General features: G+C 48.1%; 2 protein-coding genes across 4 annotated transcripts in view; one reads left to right on the top strand and one right to left on the bottom strand.

Moving 5' to 3' along the window:
* Positions 1-1,870: 1,870 nt before the first annotated feature.
* LOC311023394 (L-serine dehydratase/L-threonine deaminase-like) lies at positions 1,871-3,938 on the top strand. Its single transcript, XM_084025203.1, has 8 exons — positions 1,871-1,914; positions 2,004-2,160; positions 2,263-2,302; positions 2,388-2,527; positions 2,613-2,704; positions 2,957-3,184; positions 3,273-3,397; positions 3,480-3,938. Exons 2-8 carry the CDS (start codon positions 2,008-2,010, stop codon positions 3,671-3,673), a joined length of 972 nt encoding a protein of 323 aa, XP_083881329.1. The 5' UTR covers positions 1,871-1,914; positions 2,004-2,007; the 3' UTR covers positions 3,674-3,938.
* A 782-nt stretch (positions 3,939-4,720) lies between these two features.
* hectd4 (HECT domain E3 ubiquitin protein ligase 4) overlaps positions 4,721-18,848 on the bottom strand; it is a 32,650-nt gene continuing 18,522 nt past the window's right edge. For 2 of the 3 annotated variants that reach the window (XM_084025446.1, XM_084025447.1), the window contains exons 42-76: positions 18,640-18,804; positions 18,381-18,550; positions 18,126-18,241; positions 17,899-18,020; positions 17,439-17,600; positions 17,201-17,349; positions 17,034-17,113; positions 16,762-16,925; positions 16,405-16,642; positions 16,157-16,293; positions 15,924-16,050; positions 15,300-15,437; positions 15,053-15,189; positions 14,596-14,756; positions 14,319-14,500; positions 14,037-14,242; positions 13,818-13,948; positions 13,520-13,725; positions 13,248-13,427; positions 11,434-12,833; positions 11,139-11,346; positions 10,831-11,054; positions 10,603-10,748; positions 10,404-10,507; positions 10,058-10,181; positions 9,306-9,496; positions 9,071-9,217; positions 8,836-8,955; positions 8,575-8,730; positions 8,392-8,495; positions 8,004-8,225; positions 7,758-7,924; positions 7,489-7,684; positions 7,182-7,404; positions 4,721-6,918 (exon numbers count right to left, since the gene is read on the bottom strand). In XM_084025446.1, coding sequence (XP_083881572.1) covers positions 6,782-6,918; positions 7,182-7,404; positions 7,489-7,684; positions 7,758-7,924; positions 8,004-8,225; positions 8,392-8,495; positions 8,575-8,730; positions 8,836-8,955; positions 9,071-9,217; positions 9,306-9,496; positions 10,058-10,181; positions 10,404-10,507; positions 10,603-10,748; positions 10,831-11,054; positions 11,139-11,346; positions 11,434-12,833; positions 13,248-13,427; positions 13,520-13,725; positions 13,818-13,948; positions 14,037-14,242; positions 14,319-14,500; positions 14,596-14,756; positions 15,053-15,189; positions 15,300-15,437; positions 15,924-16,050; positions 16,157-16,293; positions 16,405-16,642; positions 16,762-16,925; positions 17,034-17,113; positions 17,201-17,349; positions 17,439-17,600; positions 17,899-18,020; positions 18,126-18,241; positions 18,381-18,550; positions 18,640-18,804 — 6,840 coding nt within the window. In that variant the 3' untranslated portion in view covers positions 4,721-6,781. The remainder of the gene's footprint in view (positions 6,919-7,181; positions 7,405-7,488; positions 7,685-7,757; positions 7,925-8,003; positions 8,226-8,391; positions 8,496-8,574; positions 8,731-8,835; positions 8,956-9,070; positions 9,218-9,305; positions 9,497-10,057; positions 10,182-10,403; positions 10,508-10,602; positions 10,749-10,830; positions 11,055-11,138; positions 11,347-11,433; positions 12,834-13,247; positions 13,428-13,519; positions 13,726-13,817; positions 13,949-14,036; positions 14,243-14,318; positions 14,501-14,595; positions 14,757-15,052; positions 15,190-15,299; positions 15,438-15,923; positions 16,051-16,156; positions 16,294-16,404; positions 16,643-16,761; positions 16,926-17,033; positions 17,114-17,200; positions 17,350-17,438; positions 17,601-17,898; positions 18,021-18,125; positions 18,242-18,380; positions 18,551-18,639; positions 18,805-18,848) is intronic. The other variant, XM_084025448.1, reaches the window with a different exon arrangement.

Below are 18,848 nucleotides of genomic sequence, written 5' to 3'. Positions count from 1 at the left end.
TTTTATTTTTTTAAAAGGGGATTAAAAGCAAAAAAATCTCCCTGTTCGTTGGAGTTCATAGACTCTGTAAGGGCTGAAGGGTGGAGATGGGAGACATGAACACACCTGGTGCTGCGTTCAAGTCACGTTGTTCACCTGTAATTAGTTGATTGAATCATTCATTACTCCCATACGCTGCCTTCATGTACTAGTCGGAAGAACCGACTTCCCACCTGTGAAAAGTGTGTTTTGTCCTTTTTTGTTTAAAATCAATAAAGCGGTGTACCCTTTGAGGAGTTTAAAAATTATGAGAAAGCTGTTTCTGCACTACGAGCACAGAATGTATTAACGGTGAGTCTCCACAGTCCTCACACCTGCAGATATTACAAGTTTTTTTTTTGCTCCAAATTTCTGCAGCGTTTCCCAAAATCAATCAGCCTCATTTATGTATCGATTAATCGTTATTTCTACCCCTCAAGACAAGACTGCAAAAATGATTTTGCAGAAATAACCAAAAGAACAATTTGTAATAAAACAGAACAGAACAATATGCTCTCAGATACAAAATAATAACAAAATCGATTTATATTATTATTATTGTTTATATTATTGTATGTGCAGCTTTTCACCAGAAGATGGTGCTCCAATCCTTCAGAGTGGTCCTGAACTCAGTCACGTGCTTCTCCAAACCTGTTTTCTGTTAATGGCAACCACCAAACAAAAGAAGAAAAGGCTGAAGATCAATATAAGACATTTACGGTGTTGACCACTGTGTTCCTGTCTAATATAAAGTTAATTTTCATTATCTCTGCCACTATAAGAGCTCCATTATGGGTCTGGATACACTTTATACTTGCTGAAATATAATACAGGTCTAATAAATGTCCTTTTATCTTCAATATATTCAACATACACAATATTGCCCAAATCAGCGTGAAATCAACTTATTTCAGTAAATTCTTCATTTATTCCCCATTCAACATAATGAACAACCTCTACTAGACAGTCTGACCTACATTCAGTGGTGGAGGAAGTACTCATCATCAACAACATTTACTATTTTAAAGTATCACAAGTAAAAGTACTCATTTAGTAGAAGAAAGACATCTTTGTACAGGACATTATAATAAAATATGTAGCTGAAAATGGAATTATTTTACTAATAATGATAATAATAATACTTGTTAAGTACCCTAGAAGTCTCTGAAGTTGACTTTAAGTTACATTCTACCACTTACATTCTGTTTAAACCCATGTTTTAAAGATATTTCCAATAATACCGACATGAGGAATCTATTTAAACGCACTTTAGATTTCCGCTCATCTCGAGACAGCAGCACGCGCACCAACAAGTCCGGATCGTTCAGGTTTGGAGGCTGGTCCGGGATCCCGCTTTTGGTAGTCCTCTAGGGGGGAGCCGGGGCCAAAATAGTAGCGACTCTTTAGGTAATGGAGGGGGGGGTCCGGCGGTGCGTTCAATTCCTTTAGAGGCTACAAATGTCAGAGGTCTCCAAGGAGAACACTGTGTTATTATGTAATAACTACGTAATAACTGTTATGAAAACACGTTTTCACACGCTTTCTGTCACATGGAGCGACTTAAATATGCACTTTTAATTTATCGGCACAAGTTATAAAGTTTTAATTTTTTTATTTCGTGCACATTATTCAAACCAGCGCACTCTGCTCAAACATCCCAGTTTACAGGACATAGAGAGACTATAGTGTTGTTGAGGTGATGGAATCCCCATTCTTTCTTCCTCCTCCGCGCACACTGGGAGGGACGGGGCTCGCGCTGCGCGCTGATTGGCCCGTTGCTGGGGCCTCCTTTGCCAAGCCCACAGCACCATCGGGTATATTAAGGATGCCAGGGTGAAGGGAATAAGCAGATTTGGGATCAGTGACGTCCGGCTCTCCTGCACAACCACCTGACTGGTAAGTTGGAAGCCAACATGACATATCATCTTTCTAATGACCTTAATCTAATGACCTAATGAAATGTGATTTTAATTGGTTTGTCCCAGTGAGATGAAGACCCAGCAGCCTCTTCACGTGGCCACGCCGGTGAGGCAGAGCCTCGCCATGACTAAAGTAGCCGGGACCTCGGTTTACCTCAAGCTGGACTCATCTCAGCCCACGGGATCCTTTAAGATCCGAGGCATCGGACACCTCTGCAAAGCTGTGAGTAAACCCTCTTCTGTGATCTGAACCAGCAGGGACCAGGTCTCGGCTCTGGTCTGGGATGGTCTTTGACTTGTGATGTTGTTGTTTTTATGTCTCTAGTGGGCGGAGAGAGGATGTGAGCGGTTCGTGTGCTGTTCAGGTGAGCAAGAAACATCAGAATAAATCAATACGCCTCTGTTTGAGAGTGTTTGAGTGTGTGATCTGACATCTTTGGGTCCCAACAGGAGGGAATGCCGGTATGGCTGCGGCTTATTCTGCCCGTCAGCTCGGCGTCCCGGCAACCATAGTGGTCCCGAGTGTGACCCCGAACGCCACGGTGGAGCGGCTGAAGGACGAGGGCGCCAACGTGGTCATCCACGGCAAGGTGAGTCCCCAAATAGATACAGATGTAAAGGAATGTTGGGAAATGAGTCCTCAGAAGGATTGAAGCTGAGTGTCGTCTCCTTCAGGCTCTGAATGAAAGCATCGAATACGGACAGCAGCTGGTGGCGAACAACCCCGGCTGGATATTCGTCTCGCCGTTTGATGATCCTCTCATCTGGTGAGACCTCAGGACGTCTGTTCTTTCGAGGATTGTGACGTTATTTGATATCATGTCAGAAGGAGATAAGAGACGCGATAAGATGGATTCTTCTTTGCTACAAATATTGTTTTAGGATGAGCAAATGGTATCTTATCACCATGGTAACTTGACCCCATGAATGACATCACATTACAGTAAAATAATGTGTGTGTGTGTGTGTGTGTGTGTGTGTGTGTGTGTGTGTGTGTGTGTGTGTGTGTGTGTGTGCAGGGAAGGCCACACCTCCCTGGTGAAGGAGCTGGAGCGGGACCTGACGGAGAAGCCGGGGGCCATAGTGCTGTCGGTGGGAGGCGGGGGTCTGCTGAACGGCGTGGTGGAGGGGCTGCGTCGCGCCAACTGGGCCGACGTGCCCGTCGTCGCCATGGAAACCGAGGGAGCCCACAGCCTCAACGCGGCCGTGAAAGCCGGGGAGCTGGTCACGCTGCCTGAAATCACCAGGTAATATCTCGTCGTGATTACGTGTAGTTCCTCGCCGCGTGTCGTAGGCTGACCTCTGACCTCTGTTTTTTTTTTTTGCGGCCTCCAGCGTCGCGACCACGCTGGGCCTGACCCGGGTCTCGGCTCAGACCTTCAAACTGCTGGACGAGCACGTCATCTTCTCAGAAGTGGTCTCGGACCAGGAGGCCGTCAAAGCCGTGGAGCGCTTCGTGGGTGAGTGCACAAAACCTCACAATCTAAACGCCGCCTGGTCGGCCGTGAGACTGACCCCTGCTGATGTCTCCCCTCCACGCAGACGACGAGAAGGTCCTGGTGGAGCCGGCGTGCGGCGCCGCCCTGGCGGCCGTGTACAGCGACGTCATCAAGCGGCTGCAGGACGAGGGCAAGCTGGCGCGGCGCCTCGGCCCCGTGGTCATCGTGGTGTGCGGCGGCAACAACATCAGCATGGAGCAGCTGAGGAGGCTGAAGAAACAGCTGGGCGTTATCTAGCGTGGCCCCTGGTCTCCTCAGGTCCCCGACCTCTGACCCCCCCGACCTTCCCGCCATTCCTCCATCAGCCGCACATTCATCATGCATCCTACAGACCGAATCATTCCAGACTGTGAGACTCTCCTGAGCGCTGAAATCACACGAGAGGGAGCTGCTGGAGTTTGTTTGTTTGTTTATTTGCTAAAACACTGGAACTGTAAAGCTGCTCTGGTAGAGTTTGACTTTGGGAATTAACAAAAACTTTAGCTTTGAGTGTGATTGTATGTTATTCTTCTGCTTTTGTACATTGAAATGTATTTAAAAAATAATAAATTATATTTCTGAATATTTGGACTAAAGAATCATTTCTTATTCATGACGACCATGATAAGATTTCCTAGGGTCCAATTGGCTGGATTGTTAGGGATGTGGCTCTTTTCCTCACTTCTCATTGGTCAAGGGGGGTGGGGGGCCCTCAGGTCACAAAGCGGGGAGACAGCTGTACTGTGTGTGAGACAGCTGATTGGTTCTCCTAAAACCAACCAGTGGAGACATTCCTAGAGTTCCTCCTGGGTACAAATTGGGATTACAATTAGACATTTTGGCAGAAATCACCTCTGGTATGTTACCAGTAGCTATATACGTGATGTAATATCTGACCAATCACTTCATTTAGCTGATGAAATATTGCTCCTGCAGTTGCTCCACTTTGAGGGGGGGCGGCGTGAGTCAGCAAGGGGGCTCGCTGGGGATCCAGCTGGAACTGGCCTGGCCCGGCCCTCGCTGCTTTGAGAAAGGTGTCTGGTGACATAACCGGAGTCGGCCTTACGTAAAGTCCTCAAGGAGACAAAGCATGTCTCACAGGCCCCATCCGTCATGAGCAGCACTCATTGTCCCCCCCCCACACATGTAACAAGCATGTCCACAACAACACGTCAGTCACGCATGCAAATGATCCAGCAGTAGATAACGTTCACATTTCAGACTGGACGTGATCTGAGGGACATCTTGAGACCTTTAAGAGCAGAAATGTGGATCAACACACAAAGCAAGACGATGGGAAAAATGTACATGAAGACATTTCTTTATTTGTGACACAGAAATCTCAAATGCCATCTGATTCTTTACATCTGTATAATCCATTTTTAGATATGTTAAGTTTCCGATGTGCAGAGGTAAGACAGTAAAAGTTAAGTTAATGCAACCATAAATAATTGTAATAAATATCAAGTAAATGTACAGCACACTTTTTTTCTTTTTCTTTTTTTAATATCTCAACACCTCTTTGTATGGATGTCCTTTTTATAACCTTGTCTGCCTCGCCCCCCCGCGGAGGAGGAGGAGGAGGAGGAAGCAGAGGAGAGAGCGTCCCTGTTAGCAGCGCTATATCACCCTTCAAGAAAAGAACCCAACAGAAAGAAAAACAACCAAAACTCGCAAGCAATTCAACAATCCAATATGCGTCAAATATCAATTCCTGTTGTGATTTTCAGTTCTATCCAAGTAAAATGGAGATTTTCACTCACACAAGAAAACATGTTTCACCATGAGTAGAAGAACCCGTCTGAGTACAAGACAAAAAACTTAAACAAAACGTGAGAAGATTACTGGTATTTTCCCCAAAAAATTCATAAAAAATAACAACACAACAAACCGGATATCCAACAGATATCGCCTAGTTTGCTCATTTTCAGAATCTTTTCTTGGAAGAGTAGTGCAAACAAAAAAAAAATTATAAATGTGACGTGAGTTAGCAATTAATAAAAACTGCCATCAAACATAACTTCGGTCTATTTACATACACCCCCTACCTTGATTTAATTTTTACACAGCTAAACATTTGGTTATGGGGAAAATGAACAGAAAAAACAGCAAAATCCTGTTCTTCCCTCAATAAAGCAAACTATGAAAAAGGCAGAACTCAGGATAAGACGCCGCCCCTCCCCCGCTGTATGTGTAGATTGTGTATGTTGGGGAGGGGGGGGGGGTTGTTGTTGCACATTCAGTAGCAGTAGCACACAAACAATGTGGGAGAGCAGCTCTGGAGAAAATCGTCACCTTCCTCTATCTTCATAAAAGCAACACAGGTTTCACCTGAAACGCAGGTTTCACAAACCCGAAACGCAGGCACCATCAGAACCAGCAACCTCCTCCTCGTGTCCCGGTCCACCAGACCTCGCATGCCGCTAAAGCTACTCAAAAAAATAAAATAAAAAAAGAGCAATTCCATAAACTAATAGATTAATATGAATTTTTACATGACTTAAATACCCTCTCTTCAGAGACTTGGATAACATGTTTATATAGGCATAAGTTAGTTTGTCCATTAGCAGTTCGTTTTTTCTTTTTTTTCTTAAACAGGCAGTAAACTACATAACATCCTGTACAGCACTTGTTCACATCTTCTGCCCGCTCGAAGCCGACGTGGTCAAAAATAGGCAGCGTTTCCTTTTCCCCCCGGTAGTGGTCGTACCTCCGTCTCAGAACATCAGATAAATCTATGGAAATCGTGGGTTTTTCTCTTCACTCGCATCCAGCATCACCCTCTCCTACAGTGAAGGCATGTTTCAAGAACGAGAGGGGAGGCAGCTAGGTTAAGCATTGGGGGGGGGGGGGGGAGTAACTGTTCGTCTGTTGCCTTCACAGCAACGCCAAGTTCCCGCACTTTCAATACTAAAATACCGCGGAAAGAGCGTCCAGCAATCGTGAATCACACTCGCAACAGTAAAGTGCTGATCTGAAGTCATCCTAGAAGTTGTTAAAGTCACAGAACTTGACTTGAAGTGTTAAACCCTCTGTTCAAAAGTAAAAGTTGGGGAAGAAGAAGAAAAAAAAAAAGAATGTGTCACAGTTGATTCACTTCAATGCCATCCTCAAACTCAGTGCAACCAGAACAGAAGCTCGTTAACAGTGTCACATTATCTTCCCTGAAGTCTTCACAAAAGTATGTCAAACATAAATCATGAAAAAGCCGTTTTTTTGTGTAAACTGTGCAAAAAAAAAAGAAGCAGGGATAAACATGCAAAGCATTCATAGCCACCCGAAATAAAATGAAATGTGTAGTTGGAGCAGCAGAGTGTCACTAATCTGTCTCAGAGGGAGGGGGGGAGGGGGGGTTGTCAAGTCTTCTTAGCCGCTGAGCGGGTCCTCGCGGTAGTGGATGGCGTATCGCAGCTTCTCCAGCATCACATCCAGAGACGTGTACTGGGGCAGCTTCACCATGAACATGCAGGTCTCCACGCGGATGTAGCGCGAGTCCGGCTGACCTGGAGGGAAGAAAAACAACCCGTCACACACTCCTCCTCTGGCACAGGAAGTCCTGCTGCGTTTGTCAGCTCGTCGAGGCGATAAAAGGGAACGTTAGCGTATCTTATCTGGAGTAAACGCAGAGCAGACAGCCTGTGATTAGAAACAGTGACTCGGTGAAAGCTGTCGAATCAGGAACAGGAACAGCACTCGAGCTAAAACAAACAACGTGTCCAAGGTTGTTTTTTTTAAATCGCTATCTGTGTTTCTGGATCCTCATTACCTGCAGCTCCATCGGGCGGGGCGATCTTCATGGGGTACGGGGGGACGTGGGCGGTGTCGGGACCCCCGTCCTTGCAGGGGCAGGTGAACGGTATTCGCTCCTGGTTGCAGGCGAACTTAATGAACTTGCAGAGCTCCTCCTGGGTGAACATCTCCAGGGCGATCCAAAAGAACTCGATGTGCTGGTCGGTCTCCATCAGACCCACTTGATACATGGTGTGAGCCTGCGGAGGAGGGAGAGAGCGTCACGTTTGATTGGTAATAACAACCCGTGAAGGAGGTTGGGTTCACACCATATATGCGTTTACCTTGAGGAACTCCAGGTTGATGTAAGGCAGGCCGCAGGTGCGCAGCTCCATCTCCAGGGGGCTGAGCATGGTGAGCAGCTGCAGGGGGATGATGGAGGCGAGCCCTGCACGCACCGCCGTCATACACTCCACGTTCTGCAGCTCCTTCAGACGAAGGCTCCGCACCGCCCGCGCATACATGTCCTTATTCTGCCAGCTGAACACACAGAACGGTTATCAGACGGTTATCAGCTGGGTTTTAAGAGGTGATGATGATGAGTTTCCTGTACCTGACGGTGTGGCTGCGACCACCCTGACAGAGCTCCACCTCATCGCCCGTCATGGTGATATAGGTGAAGGTGCAGCAGGGCCGGCTGGGGGAGTCGGGACTTTCTCCTGAATGGTGCTGGGAGGAGATCTCAGCACACAGGGACTCCAGCTCCGTCTCATCGCTCACCTGCAGGGTCAAAGAAAACAACGCTGAGGTCACCAGAACCGCGGTACTACCGGGGGAAGGACATGAGGTCCACTCTTACGTTCTCAAACTTCTTGACGTAGTTGTAGGTGAGCACGTCGGCTTCCTGCAGGTCCTGCTCTGGGTCGAGGGACTCGCCCACCAGACCCTTCCAAAAGGAGCCCAGCAGGTCCAAAGGAAGCGGCACGTCGGCGCGGATGGCGATGCCGAGGAGCTGACCGAAGAAGTGCAACAGCTGTTCCTCTGCATAGCTGATAGGACAGGGCGTCAGGATGTACTTCCCCTGAGGACAAACACATAGTCGTATTACATTATCTGTGATTAACGTTGCTAGTCCAGATATGATTATTTCCTCACAGATATGACTCAGGAAGATAGGACATACAGTCAGAAACAAGACATACTAGAAACACGTCTGAAATATCACACTAGATACTGAAAGGCCGTACCTTGTTACGGTTGGCTGCAGCGCTGGGACAGGGGAGCAGCAGGGAAAGAGCAGAACTCTGTAACTCCTTACACACCTGCCATAGGAAATGTCTGAAGGAGCCACCTGGACAGACAGATTCACCAAAGCTTCAGTTAGGTCTAAAACAGAAAACAGAAAAAGGATGTGAAGGAGAAACACTGACTTGTGCCGTGGACTTCCTCTCCGGTGAAGCGGATGTTGAAGGCGTAGGTCGGGTCTCCTCCGCTGGCCAGTTTCACACAAAGCTGGGACGACGGCACGCAGGACAGCTGGCGGGCGGCCTGGCAGAAATAGGTGTTTTCTGATGATCTGATCTCACCTGAAATATGGATGCCAGAGATGCAGAAAGAATACGTGAAAAGGTCAAGCAAAAGTCATAAGAAATAGGAAACGATAAACGTGAACAAGTGAAAGGAATGCACACCTCCCACGATCTCTAGAGGGTCCAGTGTAATCTCTGGGGCAGCGTGGTCAGCTGTCCGCTGTACCGTTGCGTTCAGTACTCTGTTCATTACAGTGACCTTAGTGTCGTAGAAGACTAGACCTGTAACCAGCGGAGACAGCAGGCCATGATGGTTATGATGGGTTTTTAAAAAATTTAGGTTTTTCTCCATCCAGGTCGAAACACATATAATGACCCCTTGCTGGATCCTACTTACCTTTGGCCTCACACAGGAGAGCTGCGATGCTGTTCTGATAGGTGAGTGTTTGTCTCAGCTCCACCAGCGGCAGGAAGAAAGTCTCCAGGGTGTTGTTGAGGGACTGCAGCAGAGCGAAGCGCAAGCGCAGGCTCTCCACGGGCACGTCTGGAAACGAGGAGGCGGTACGTATCAGGTGACACTACAGATCAGTAGAAACCAAGGCAGGAACAGTAACAAACGAGTGGTTTCTTACTGAGCAGGCAGGCCACGCGGGGATCGGCCGTGTCGCCGGGGTCCAGGTAGACTTCGTGGGGGTGCAGTCTGGCCGGCGTGATGGCCAGGTGACGGCAGAGTCTGTTGATGTACTGGACCAAAGCCACGTCCATTTCCAAGCCCCACTTCCTGCAGGCCTTCTGAGCGTGCCGCGTGTCTATACAGGTGCACCTGGTTCAGAAGACAGGGGCTGTTAAACCTCCCATAATACTTAGTCATGTGAATATTCTGTGGTCGGTGCTTTAATATTACCTCATTCATAACATCTAGTATGTCTAATTTAAATGAGATGGGCTTTACTAATTCAAACTAATTGTACAGTGTGCAACTGTGTTATAAAAATATACATAAAAATAACATCCGAGTCAGCAGATAATCTTAGACAGGGACTAAAACATGATCATGCCATGATAGAAAGAGACTAAATAAACTGTTTACTGGAGCTAAAGTGGAAAAGAACCAGAAAACAAATCATGAAATGAGTAATAGAGTTTTTTTTTTCAAAGAACAGACTAAGATGACGATTGTGAAAAATGAGGGACATCAATTTAAAACTGCGGTTGGAAAATTTGGTATGAATCAGCAGTGACCTGGTTTTTTTTGAGGAGGGAACATTATGTCACAACCCAACAACACGCCGGCTTCCCGGACAGCTCGTGTCTGTGACTGGAGTATTAAGAGAAGCAGCAGTCTGACTGCTGGTGTTTGGGGTAAGACATTCCCCAGTTTCACCTTTCAAAGTGGAGGTCGTAACCACAAGCCAAAATCGCCCTCCAGACGCTTCGGATGTCCTGCTTGGCCCGGTCAACGGCAAATTTATGGAAGCCTTCCAGTGTCAGGTACTTCTCCTCCGGGACTTAAAGAGACAAAGTGGTTTAGAAACAGGATTCATGATGACTTGTAGGGAAGTAGAGCATCATAGTAGAGAAACCCAGATGCCTTTCATTGAATTGACTAATTGTTTAAGCAAAGAAGGGAGAGCAAAGTCACTTCTACACATCTAAAGATATAATTCCTAAGCAAAACGTTAACTTAGCTTCTGCCTACCTTAACCCCAGGGTTTATAACTGTGTGTTACCTTCAGTTTTCTTAGCAGGAGATTTCTCCACGTCTTTCTCATCAGGTCTGGATTTCTCAGGAGATTTGGGCTTCAGGACGCTCTTCTTCTCACTCAGAGCAGTCCTGGCAGCGGCAGGAGAGACCAGCAACTTTAATTACATCGCCGTGTCAAAGTGTAAAATGTGTCTGAACGTGAGGTTGAAATCAAAATGACTCACCTGACACTGTTGAGCACAGACTTTTCCTTGGTGGGCGGTTTGGTGATGGGCCTCTTGGTGCTCACCACCTTGCCTTGGTGCTGCTCTTTTCCTGCTTTGCTGTATTTGTTCTTGTTGGGCTTGGGCGTGCCATACTTTCTAAGAATCTGGTACAAAACAAATCATTTAAACGGGTTGACCTCAGAGGGAGCCAGAGGACAGTTTCCCAGCTGGCGTGTTTTAATTTACCTGTGTGAGCTGGTCCTCGAGGACTTTCTTTGGAGGCCTGACGTTGGTGAAGAACGTGTGCAGTAGGTTTCCAGGGGTCTGAGCGTTGATCTGCTCCTTGCTGAGGTAAATGTCGGACACTTTCACCGGCTTGGCCGGTGTGAGGCTGAGCATCTGCTCCGAGTGCACGCAGCTCTTGAACACATCTGTGAGGACATCTCGTGCTCCGGGTACGAGCTTGTCTCCTAGAAACATGAAGATGGATCATTTAAAATTCATCCTGTACCGTCGGAACTTATGTGTCAGAAAATATGCACTCAAACACCGACCTCTGACCGACTTGTCCAGGAAGTAGTCCTCGAGCGCCGAGCTTCCCTGTGTGTCAAACAGGCTTTGGTTTACACTGGAGGCTGTGAGGATCTCCTCATTGGTCAACTCCATTAATTCCTCTTCACCTTCCAGACTGGACAAGCCAATCAGGTCACTACTGTTGAAAAGACTGGCACGGATCTTTTCCACTTTGGCCCGAGAACGAACCTACGATGAACGAAAGAGAGACGAGTGTATTTCAACAACACAAAACAATGAAACTTAGCTCTGTTATGAGGTTCTCAATCAACGCACCTCGATGACGGCGTAACCCTTGATGGGCCGGGCCATGACCGCGTTGCTCTCCAGCGAGGTGACCGTGTGCATCGAGCCCCCGTCTGACACTGAAGCGGTCTCTGCGCTGTCGAGTGGCTCCCCCAAGCTGCCGAGACTCCCCAGGCTTCCGGTACTACACAGGGAGGTGTCCAGGCTCTCCTGACTAGAAACGGTCTGGGGGTCTTGGGGACCCTGCTGGGGGTACGTAACGGCTGAAGCTGCAGCGGCGGGGGTGAGAGGCGGAACGGCCGACGGCTCCTGATCGACAGAAAGTTCACTGGCGGTGCGGGACACTCCCTGAGAGGAGCTGCAGATGGAGGTCTGGCTGGTCGACGCTGAAGCGCTCACGCTCATGGCCGGAGTCACGCTGCTGGAGCTGTCGGGACTCTCGGGACCTCCGTTGTTGGGGAAGGCACGCTCGGGTTCAGGGCCCGCTTTGCCATCCTGAGAGCTACAAACCCCAGCTCCAGCTTTGGGCTTCTTGGGGTCCTCTTCCTGCAGAGGGATGAAGACCTCGTCTTTGAAGAGCCCCCCGTGTGCGTTGCAAGCCCTGCGGATTGCATTCCGGACCACAGCCTCCTCCAGGTGCGTGGGGATCCCTGAGAGCACCAGCAGGCGACTGTGGGCGGTGGGGCCCACCAGGGCCTGGCAGGCGTCCGTCACCGCGTCGCTGGTCACGCTTAAACCCTGCGGGTCTTTATTAGCAAGATGTCGCAGGATCATCAGGAGCGTGAGGCAGCGGTGGAACCACAGCATGTCCTCGGGTTTACTGCCCGCCATGTTCAGCAGGGCGCTGTCGCTCTCCGACAGCCGCGCGCCCCCGCTTCCCCGCTTCCCAGAGACCGCCGCCGCCACCGCAGCCGCCGCTCGCTCGCGCTTCATCTTCACCTTCTTACGTTTGGATAGCAGACTGGGGCTCTGCGGCGTCTGGCCTGGAGACGACGACGAGGATGAAGAAGAGTCGCTCAAGTTAGGGGCACTGGTGGAGGACAGGGCTCCCACCGAAGACCCGCTGACATTGAGGGGAAGCGTCACCTCCGCCACAGCCAGACACACCTCCATCAGAGCGTGGAAGTAGGTGGAGAAGCGGCTATGCTCCGCCCCCAGAGCCAATGCGACGCCTCCGGATGAAGACCCGCCTGCTCCAGCTCCTCCAGCAGTCCATCCCTGAGTCTCCCGGTCGTAGAGCTTTCGGAGTTCTGTCTGCAGGGCCATGAGGACCGCGAGGCAGGGGTTTAGCAGGAGGGCGATGGAGCTGGAGAGACCAGCGGGGCTCTTACGCTGCTCCAAATGGTGGATCTTCCGCAAAAGCTCAGCCAGCAAGTGAAAGATGAGTTCTTTTATGGAGGGGGCCAGATCAGTGGTCCACAGCAAACCACCTAAGACAATAACAACAATGACGTTGTTGAAATAGATATTTCTGTTTTGTATGATTCATCCTGCATGTTTTCAAGTTCAAGTTCCTCTATGATTTGTGGGGCTTTCAGTGAAGAATTATAAATATCCAGGTTTAACTAGCTCACAAACATTTGAGGAGCTTAAGGTGCATTTTTGAAATATCAAGCCAAAACCTGAAATCCTACATTGAAAGGTAATATATTTACGTCTGTTTTTAAACTCAGAAAATACACCAACTAAGCATTAAATCCTTTCCAAAGGTCATAAACAAAATCAGGAACAGAAACTTTCCTTGAGAGTTTTACATTTTAAGGTTTAATGGGAAATAATCCACCCGTGTGATTGTGGAGAAGGATGAGTTGGCTCATTAAAGTGTTGCCTGGTGGTCAACCTACCGAGCAGTTCTACCACCTGCAGCAGAACAGACGACGGCACCGTATCCAGCTCATCTTCTGATCGCTCGTTGCCCTCGCCCAGCGTCCACGTCAACAGCTGTTCGGCGAACGCCACGGCCAGAGGAAACTCCAGCGGCAAGGAGTGCAGCACCAGTACAGCACCAGGAGGGGGCGACACCCCTGCAGTCAAGACAATGGGATATTTAATGCCACCTTACCTGTAACAGATTTTTATTTCTGTATGAATTCCCCTTTGGGTGACACACACTCACCCAGTTTGATGTGCACTTTATCGGTGGGTATGATGACGGAGGGGTATTGGTTGGTGGTGGGAGGGGGAGTAAGGCCTGTGTTGGTAGGTGAGGCATCCAGTGGATAGCACACCGCCTCCATCAGATTCAGCTGACCATTTCTACGCACTTTGTGACCCAGGCCATACACCATGACTCGAGCCCAAGGGGCCTTGTAAAGGCTGGAGCTAATGAGTGGAAAAAAAAACAGGAGATCATATTTTGGAACGGAAGGAAAGAAATCTGAGTTCATGGAGTTGAACTCTTCTGAGGAACTCACTCTTTGCGGCAGCCGAGCTGGCTCTCCTTACACGACACGATCACAAATGCGGCGCCCGGAAAGCTGACATCCATGCTGACCTTCGACTCTGTCACAGGAAACTCCTCGGATGTGAACTGCTCTGGTGCGTTCTGTCAAAAAGAACAGAATTATAGTTGAACATGGTCATTGGTCGGGTATCCAGAGGCCAAGTTTATTAAAGTGATTGACAGTGCTGACCTGTAGGAAGCAGCAGATCTGCTTTGTGAGCTCCAGCAGGCTTTCCTCTCCTTGATGCAAGGCACGGGTGATGGCCACCGTCAGCCACTCCCGGATAGGCTGAGCGTTGCCCTGGTAGAATAGCTCTGAGGGGGAGCAGCTTTGGTCCTGCAGGTTGTGTAGCATCGACTGGGCCAGTAGGACAGAACTAGAGCTAATACTGCCATCTGCAGGAAGAACACCATCAGGGCAATCAGCACAAAGACACGATTGAGAGAGACATCAAGTCGGAGTCATACTCACCGGGGAGGGGTGGAGCCAGCAGCTGATTGGAAAGCAGCTGCAGGTGCTCTAAGGTGATGTCACGGATGGCAGGTATGTGGAAGAGACGAGTGAAGGTGTGGGGACTCTTGGGGGCGAAGATGTTGAGCAGCGCCATACGGCAGTACAACCGAGCCAGCGCGCTCTCACAGCGAAGCAGCTCCCTGCAGCAAAGCAGTGGGAAAGATTTTTATTATCACGAGCGCTGGTGCAGGACTCATCGACATCACGCTCATCCCCATTAGGAATCATACATTACCTATGAATCTGGATGTTGCTGCTGTCCAGTGAGACCAAGCCATTAGCCGCAGTCCGTCGAGATCCAGCAGGCGGGCGCTCCAGCATCTCGATCGGGTACCAATACCTCACTAGCACCCCCTCACTGCGCAGGTAGGTCTCCACTTGGACTAGCTCATTCACCTGGACAAGTTAAAGGAAACCAGGAGAACACTGCTTTGAAAGAAGAACATCAAATCCATCCCAGTGGGTGATTTAATGAGTAACAGTTTGTTTTTATGGCCCTTTGTTCCGTAAACTTCATTATCTTTTGTCTAACGACAAAGTAATTTACTAAGATGAAGATTCATGAAGAATAAAAGAGACATTTTAATTAGCATCTCATTTATTGAACACGTGAGAGCTTGAGAAGAGAATCGTTCATCAGTAATGAACATTTAAAAATAAAAAACACTGAAGCATCAAGTATTTGTACTTACAGAGTCCACATCCAGTACTACTCCATGCAAACTGAAGGTCTTCAGCATGCCCCGGATAGCGAACTTCGGCAGTGCCGTCCCTCCTGTGGTGCTGTTGGTGTTGTTGCTGTCCGGAGAGCGGATCACCACCGTCAAGCCTGTTTTCCATGAAGCAAATTACTCAAACAAACAGTTGGAATACAGATCTGACGTTCAATGTGCCGTGAAGACAAAAGTGTGTAGTTATAGTAATATAGGAGAATGGTACCTTTGCGAACTTTATCAATAGTGAACTTGTTTGCCTCGTCCTTGATATCCTCAATGGTAGGGAGGTAGAGGTCACGAGGAATGCCGCCGTTCTCTTCATACAGGAACTCCACTGTCTGTCTTGCGATGTCAACCATGCCTGTTGTCAGCAAAATACAGTTATCCTCCTTTAACTTACATTAACCAAATGTGTTTTACCCTAACGTTAACACAAAATATGCAAAGGCTCAGAAGTGTTATGGTTCAGCCGATCCTCCACTAAATAAAATGCGACAACAAGCTTATGCTTCGCACTGATTAAATAGGTTATTAACCTTTATCATTTAATTTCACGTTAAATTTAACCACAGCACCGTGATTACTTCACTTTGCTCTGATTTGCTAAAGATTGATTTTGGAATTATATTTACGACCGTGCCCTCCTTGTATATCGCATGAGTGTACACAAGTTATTAGAAATATTGTATAAAGCATTTTAAAGTCGAGGATTGATTCTAAAAGTGGAACAAATAGGACCTCTATTGGCCAGTTAACCCTTCGTCTTGATCACATGATGTTTTAAGTTACGGTAATTGTTACACTGGACTTTTAGGTCCAGTTTTAATGCCTATATTTCGTTCTTTACCTAACTGCAGCGCTCCTTTGATTTGGTCGAGGCCTGATTTTCTCTCGGCTTCGTTACGGAACCGCCTTCGAATGGTAGGGAACACTTTAGTCTCCCAGGCCTTCACCAGCAAGGCGTAGTGGTCCTCCTGGAGTCAAACACAAATAAAAACAATGAAGAGTGTTAGTTAGTAAACTTCTAGTTCATTTGGAGCCTTGACGACTTAGCTAAGGATAAGTGGAGGTTCCACTCACTCGCGGGACATCATCGTCATCCTCATCATCGCTCTCATCATCTGCGATAGGAGGAGGATGAGGGTCCGGTCCAGAGGTGACCAGGTTCTCATAGCTCAGCTCAACTTTGTAATGGCACGACAGGTCGCTGTTATACTCTGTAATAACAGGGAAGGACAAACAGAGGGGGGTTATTTATAAATCAAAGAGGTAAAAGAAAAGCATGCTCTTTGATGTAAATAAAGCTGAAATAAAAGGTAAAAACATACGTTGCTGGGCAACTGCCACGGCTGCAATCCGACAAGGGGGTCCATGGGAACCAGAGTCCGAGGTAACGCTTGCTCCTGCGTCGTTATCGCTGTCTGAGGCCATAGCAAAGGGGAGCGCTTCAAAATTTGCACTGATTTCCTCTGCCAGGTCGACACACAGGTCCGCCGCGTTTCTGTGCGCTTGGCCTTCCGCGTACGCAAACGGCCGGCTTCCGAAGTTGGCCCGAATCTTTGAGTTCTACGGAACGATTCAAAAGACAAACAGAAGGTTAATTACATTCATTCTGAGGGAAAAGGAAAAGTGTGATGCATATTAAAAATCAGTGATCTAGCTTAAGAACAGTTGCAGAAACCTACCTTTTTCTGAATGTGGACCAGGGGCCACATTCCACCGGCTACATCTTCGAGGATGGGGCCGAGCCGCTGGCCACAGTAGGTGAAGTAGACCCTGCCTTTAGGGGCCTGACCAGGGGGTGGGGGGGTGCCCTCAGAGCGCTCCCAGCCTATTCCAGCCACGTCGCCTGTGTGTATACAAAGCCTTTAAAACATGCTAACACACCTGCATGGATTTCTAATTCGACTCAAACAAAAGAAACTATAGACTGTATATGAAATAGAAAATATCTCACCAGGAAGTAGAGCCACATCCAGCCTGACGCTCTTCCACTGCAGCAGACTGGAGCCATTATAATGCACTGCCCTGCCATTACTGACACACACACAGAACAACACGAAAGTCAGCACTCAAGTCAGAGACAGATCAACAGGAAAAGGATCAATACGAAGGCAAACATACTTGTGAAACAGACATGTGCCGACGGGGTTGGTCCACGCTCCGTCCCTCTTCTCTGCCTCGGTGGCAAAACCAAAGGACACAATCGGGCCACTGTCCTCCTCAGAGTCTCCATAGGAGACAATTTCTATCTCCCAGTAAAAGGATGGGGCCTGCAGGGACAACAAGAAAGTAAATGGACGTCAGCGTCAGTGCATGATTTCGTCTCACTTATCAAGCAAATATTAAAGCACGTGCTCACCTGAATTGGTACGGGACAAGTGGCGTAGATGAACGTGCCTCTGGGCAGCCCTCCTCCGGCACTTGGATCAGCCAAGAAGGTGACCGAGGTCAGACGGGACGAGAACATGCAGGCACGGACTGGAGGGAACACTCTGGATGGACACCAAGTGATCTCCTTGGGCTGAGAGAAGAGCATCGAAGGGATAAGGAGATACATCTGACCAATTTATCAATATATCTTTCTGGATGGAGTTGACGCTTTCAGCAATATATTAATATCATACCATAATAAAGTTGCCTTCACTTTTCAGTCAATTAAAACATGCGTTCAAATGATTTTAAGTGGTTTTCCAAATTTAGGTAGGTAAGCTCTAGATCAGTTCTCTATGATAAATATGTATTTCCAGCTGCATTCAGTCTTCATGTATGTTGCTGTGTTTGTTGTTGGTTAAAACAAAATACTTGTGTTTAAATCCCACCTGGCGTCTGTCTGTTTGCAGCGGTGGAGGCGGAGGCCGAGCGCAGTCCCGGTACAACATTCTCACTCTCTCACACTGAGCCTCCACCATGCCGAGCCGCTCCCCTGCACAAGACGACAGAACTAAATGAAAGATGTTTTACAAGCCGAATGCATTAGACCTGTGAATACAACGTTTATTTGGGTGCTCAAATCAGATTTGACGTGCCGGTGTGCATGCTCACTCACCGGGGCTGCATTCTTGGGCGACCAGGTTCAGGACTTCAACGGCAGCAGGACACTGCTGGATGAACTCCTCACAGAACGAGCTATCCTCCAGGAGCTGCGCCATCACCAGGCACGCCCTGAAAACCAGCAGGAATCTGGTCATTTTGGTTATCTATCACATATTTTCAAAACAGCAGGATTAAAAACACTACTCAACCATAAAACATGAATTAAAACAAAAAAAATGTGTGTTCATCTGTACAAATGTTTCCTAACCTGGTTCTGATTTCAGCCAACAAGCGTACTGCAGCCATTACCGGGCTGGAGCCATCTCCTGTAGCCGGTAATGAAGTGTGAATGGAGAGACTGCCCTCCTGTGGCAGAAGCATGGACTGCACTGCCTGTACCACCTTTTCTGTGATGGAGAGCTTGTAGAGGGGGAGAGCCTGGTGGGGACGAGGAGACGGTGAAAGTGAGAATGAAGCTGATATTTACACAATAATAAGGACGTTTGTATTTGACGTTGATATTATACCTCAGATCTGGGTGTGCAGAGGCGTGATATAGGTACAGTCAGGATGTCTGAGGCTTGGCACGCTCTCCTGTACTCGCAAGAGGGGAACTTGACTGTAGCGATGCCCTCCTGCTCATTAATGGACATAACTATGCCCACGCTGCCCAGCACACCTTTACCTACCACCTAAAGAGGAATATATGTCATTATTTCTAAAGCTTTTGAGGGAA

Source organism: Eutrigla gurnardus (genome assembly GCF_963514095.1).
Source record: "Eutrigla gurnardus genome assembly, chromosome: 13".
Lineage (NCBI taxonomy): Eukaryota > Metazoa > Chordata > Actinopteri > Perciformes > Triglidae > Eutrigla > Eutrigla gurnardus.
This window is presented reverse-complemented; position numbering and strand designations above follow the sequence as displayed.

Coding starts and splice junctions, on each gene's coding strand:
- LOC311023394 (XM_084025203.1), top strand. CDS start 2,008: ATGAAGACCCAGCAGCCTCTTCACGTGGCCACGCCGGTGAGGCAGAGC. Junction 3,185..3,272: donor ACGCTGCCTGAAATCACCAG/GTAATATCTCGT, acceptor TGCGGCCTCCAG/CGTCGCGACCACGCTGGGCC. Junction 3,398..3,479: donor AGCCGTGGAGCGCTTCGTGG/GTGAGTGCACAA, acceptor CCCTCCACGCAG/ACGACGAGAAGGTCCTGGTG.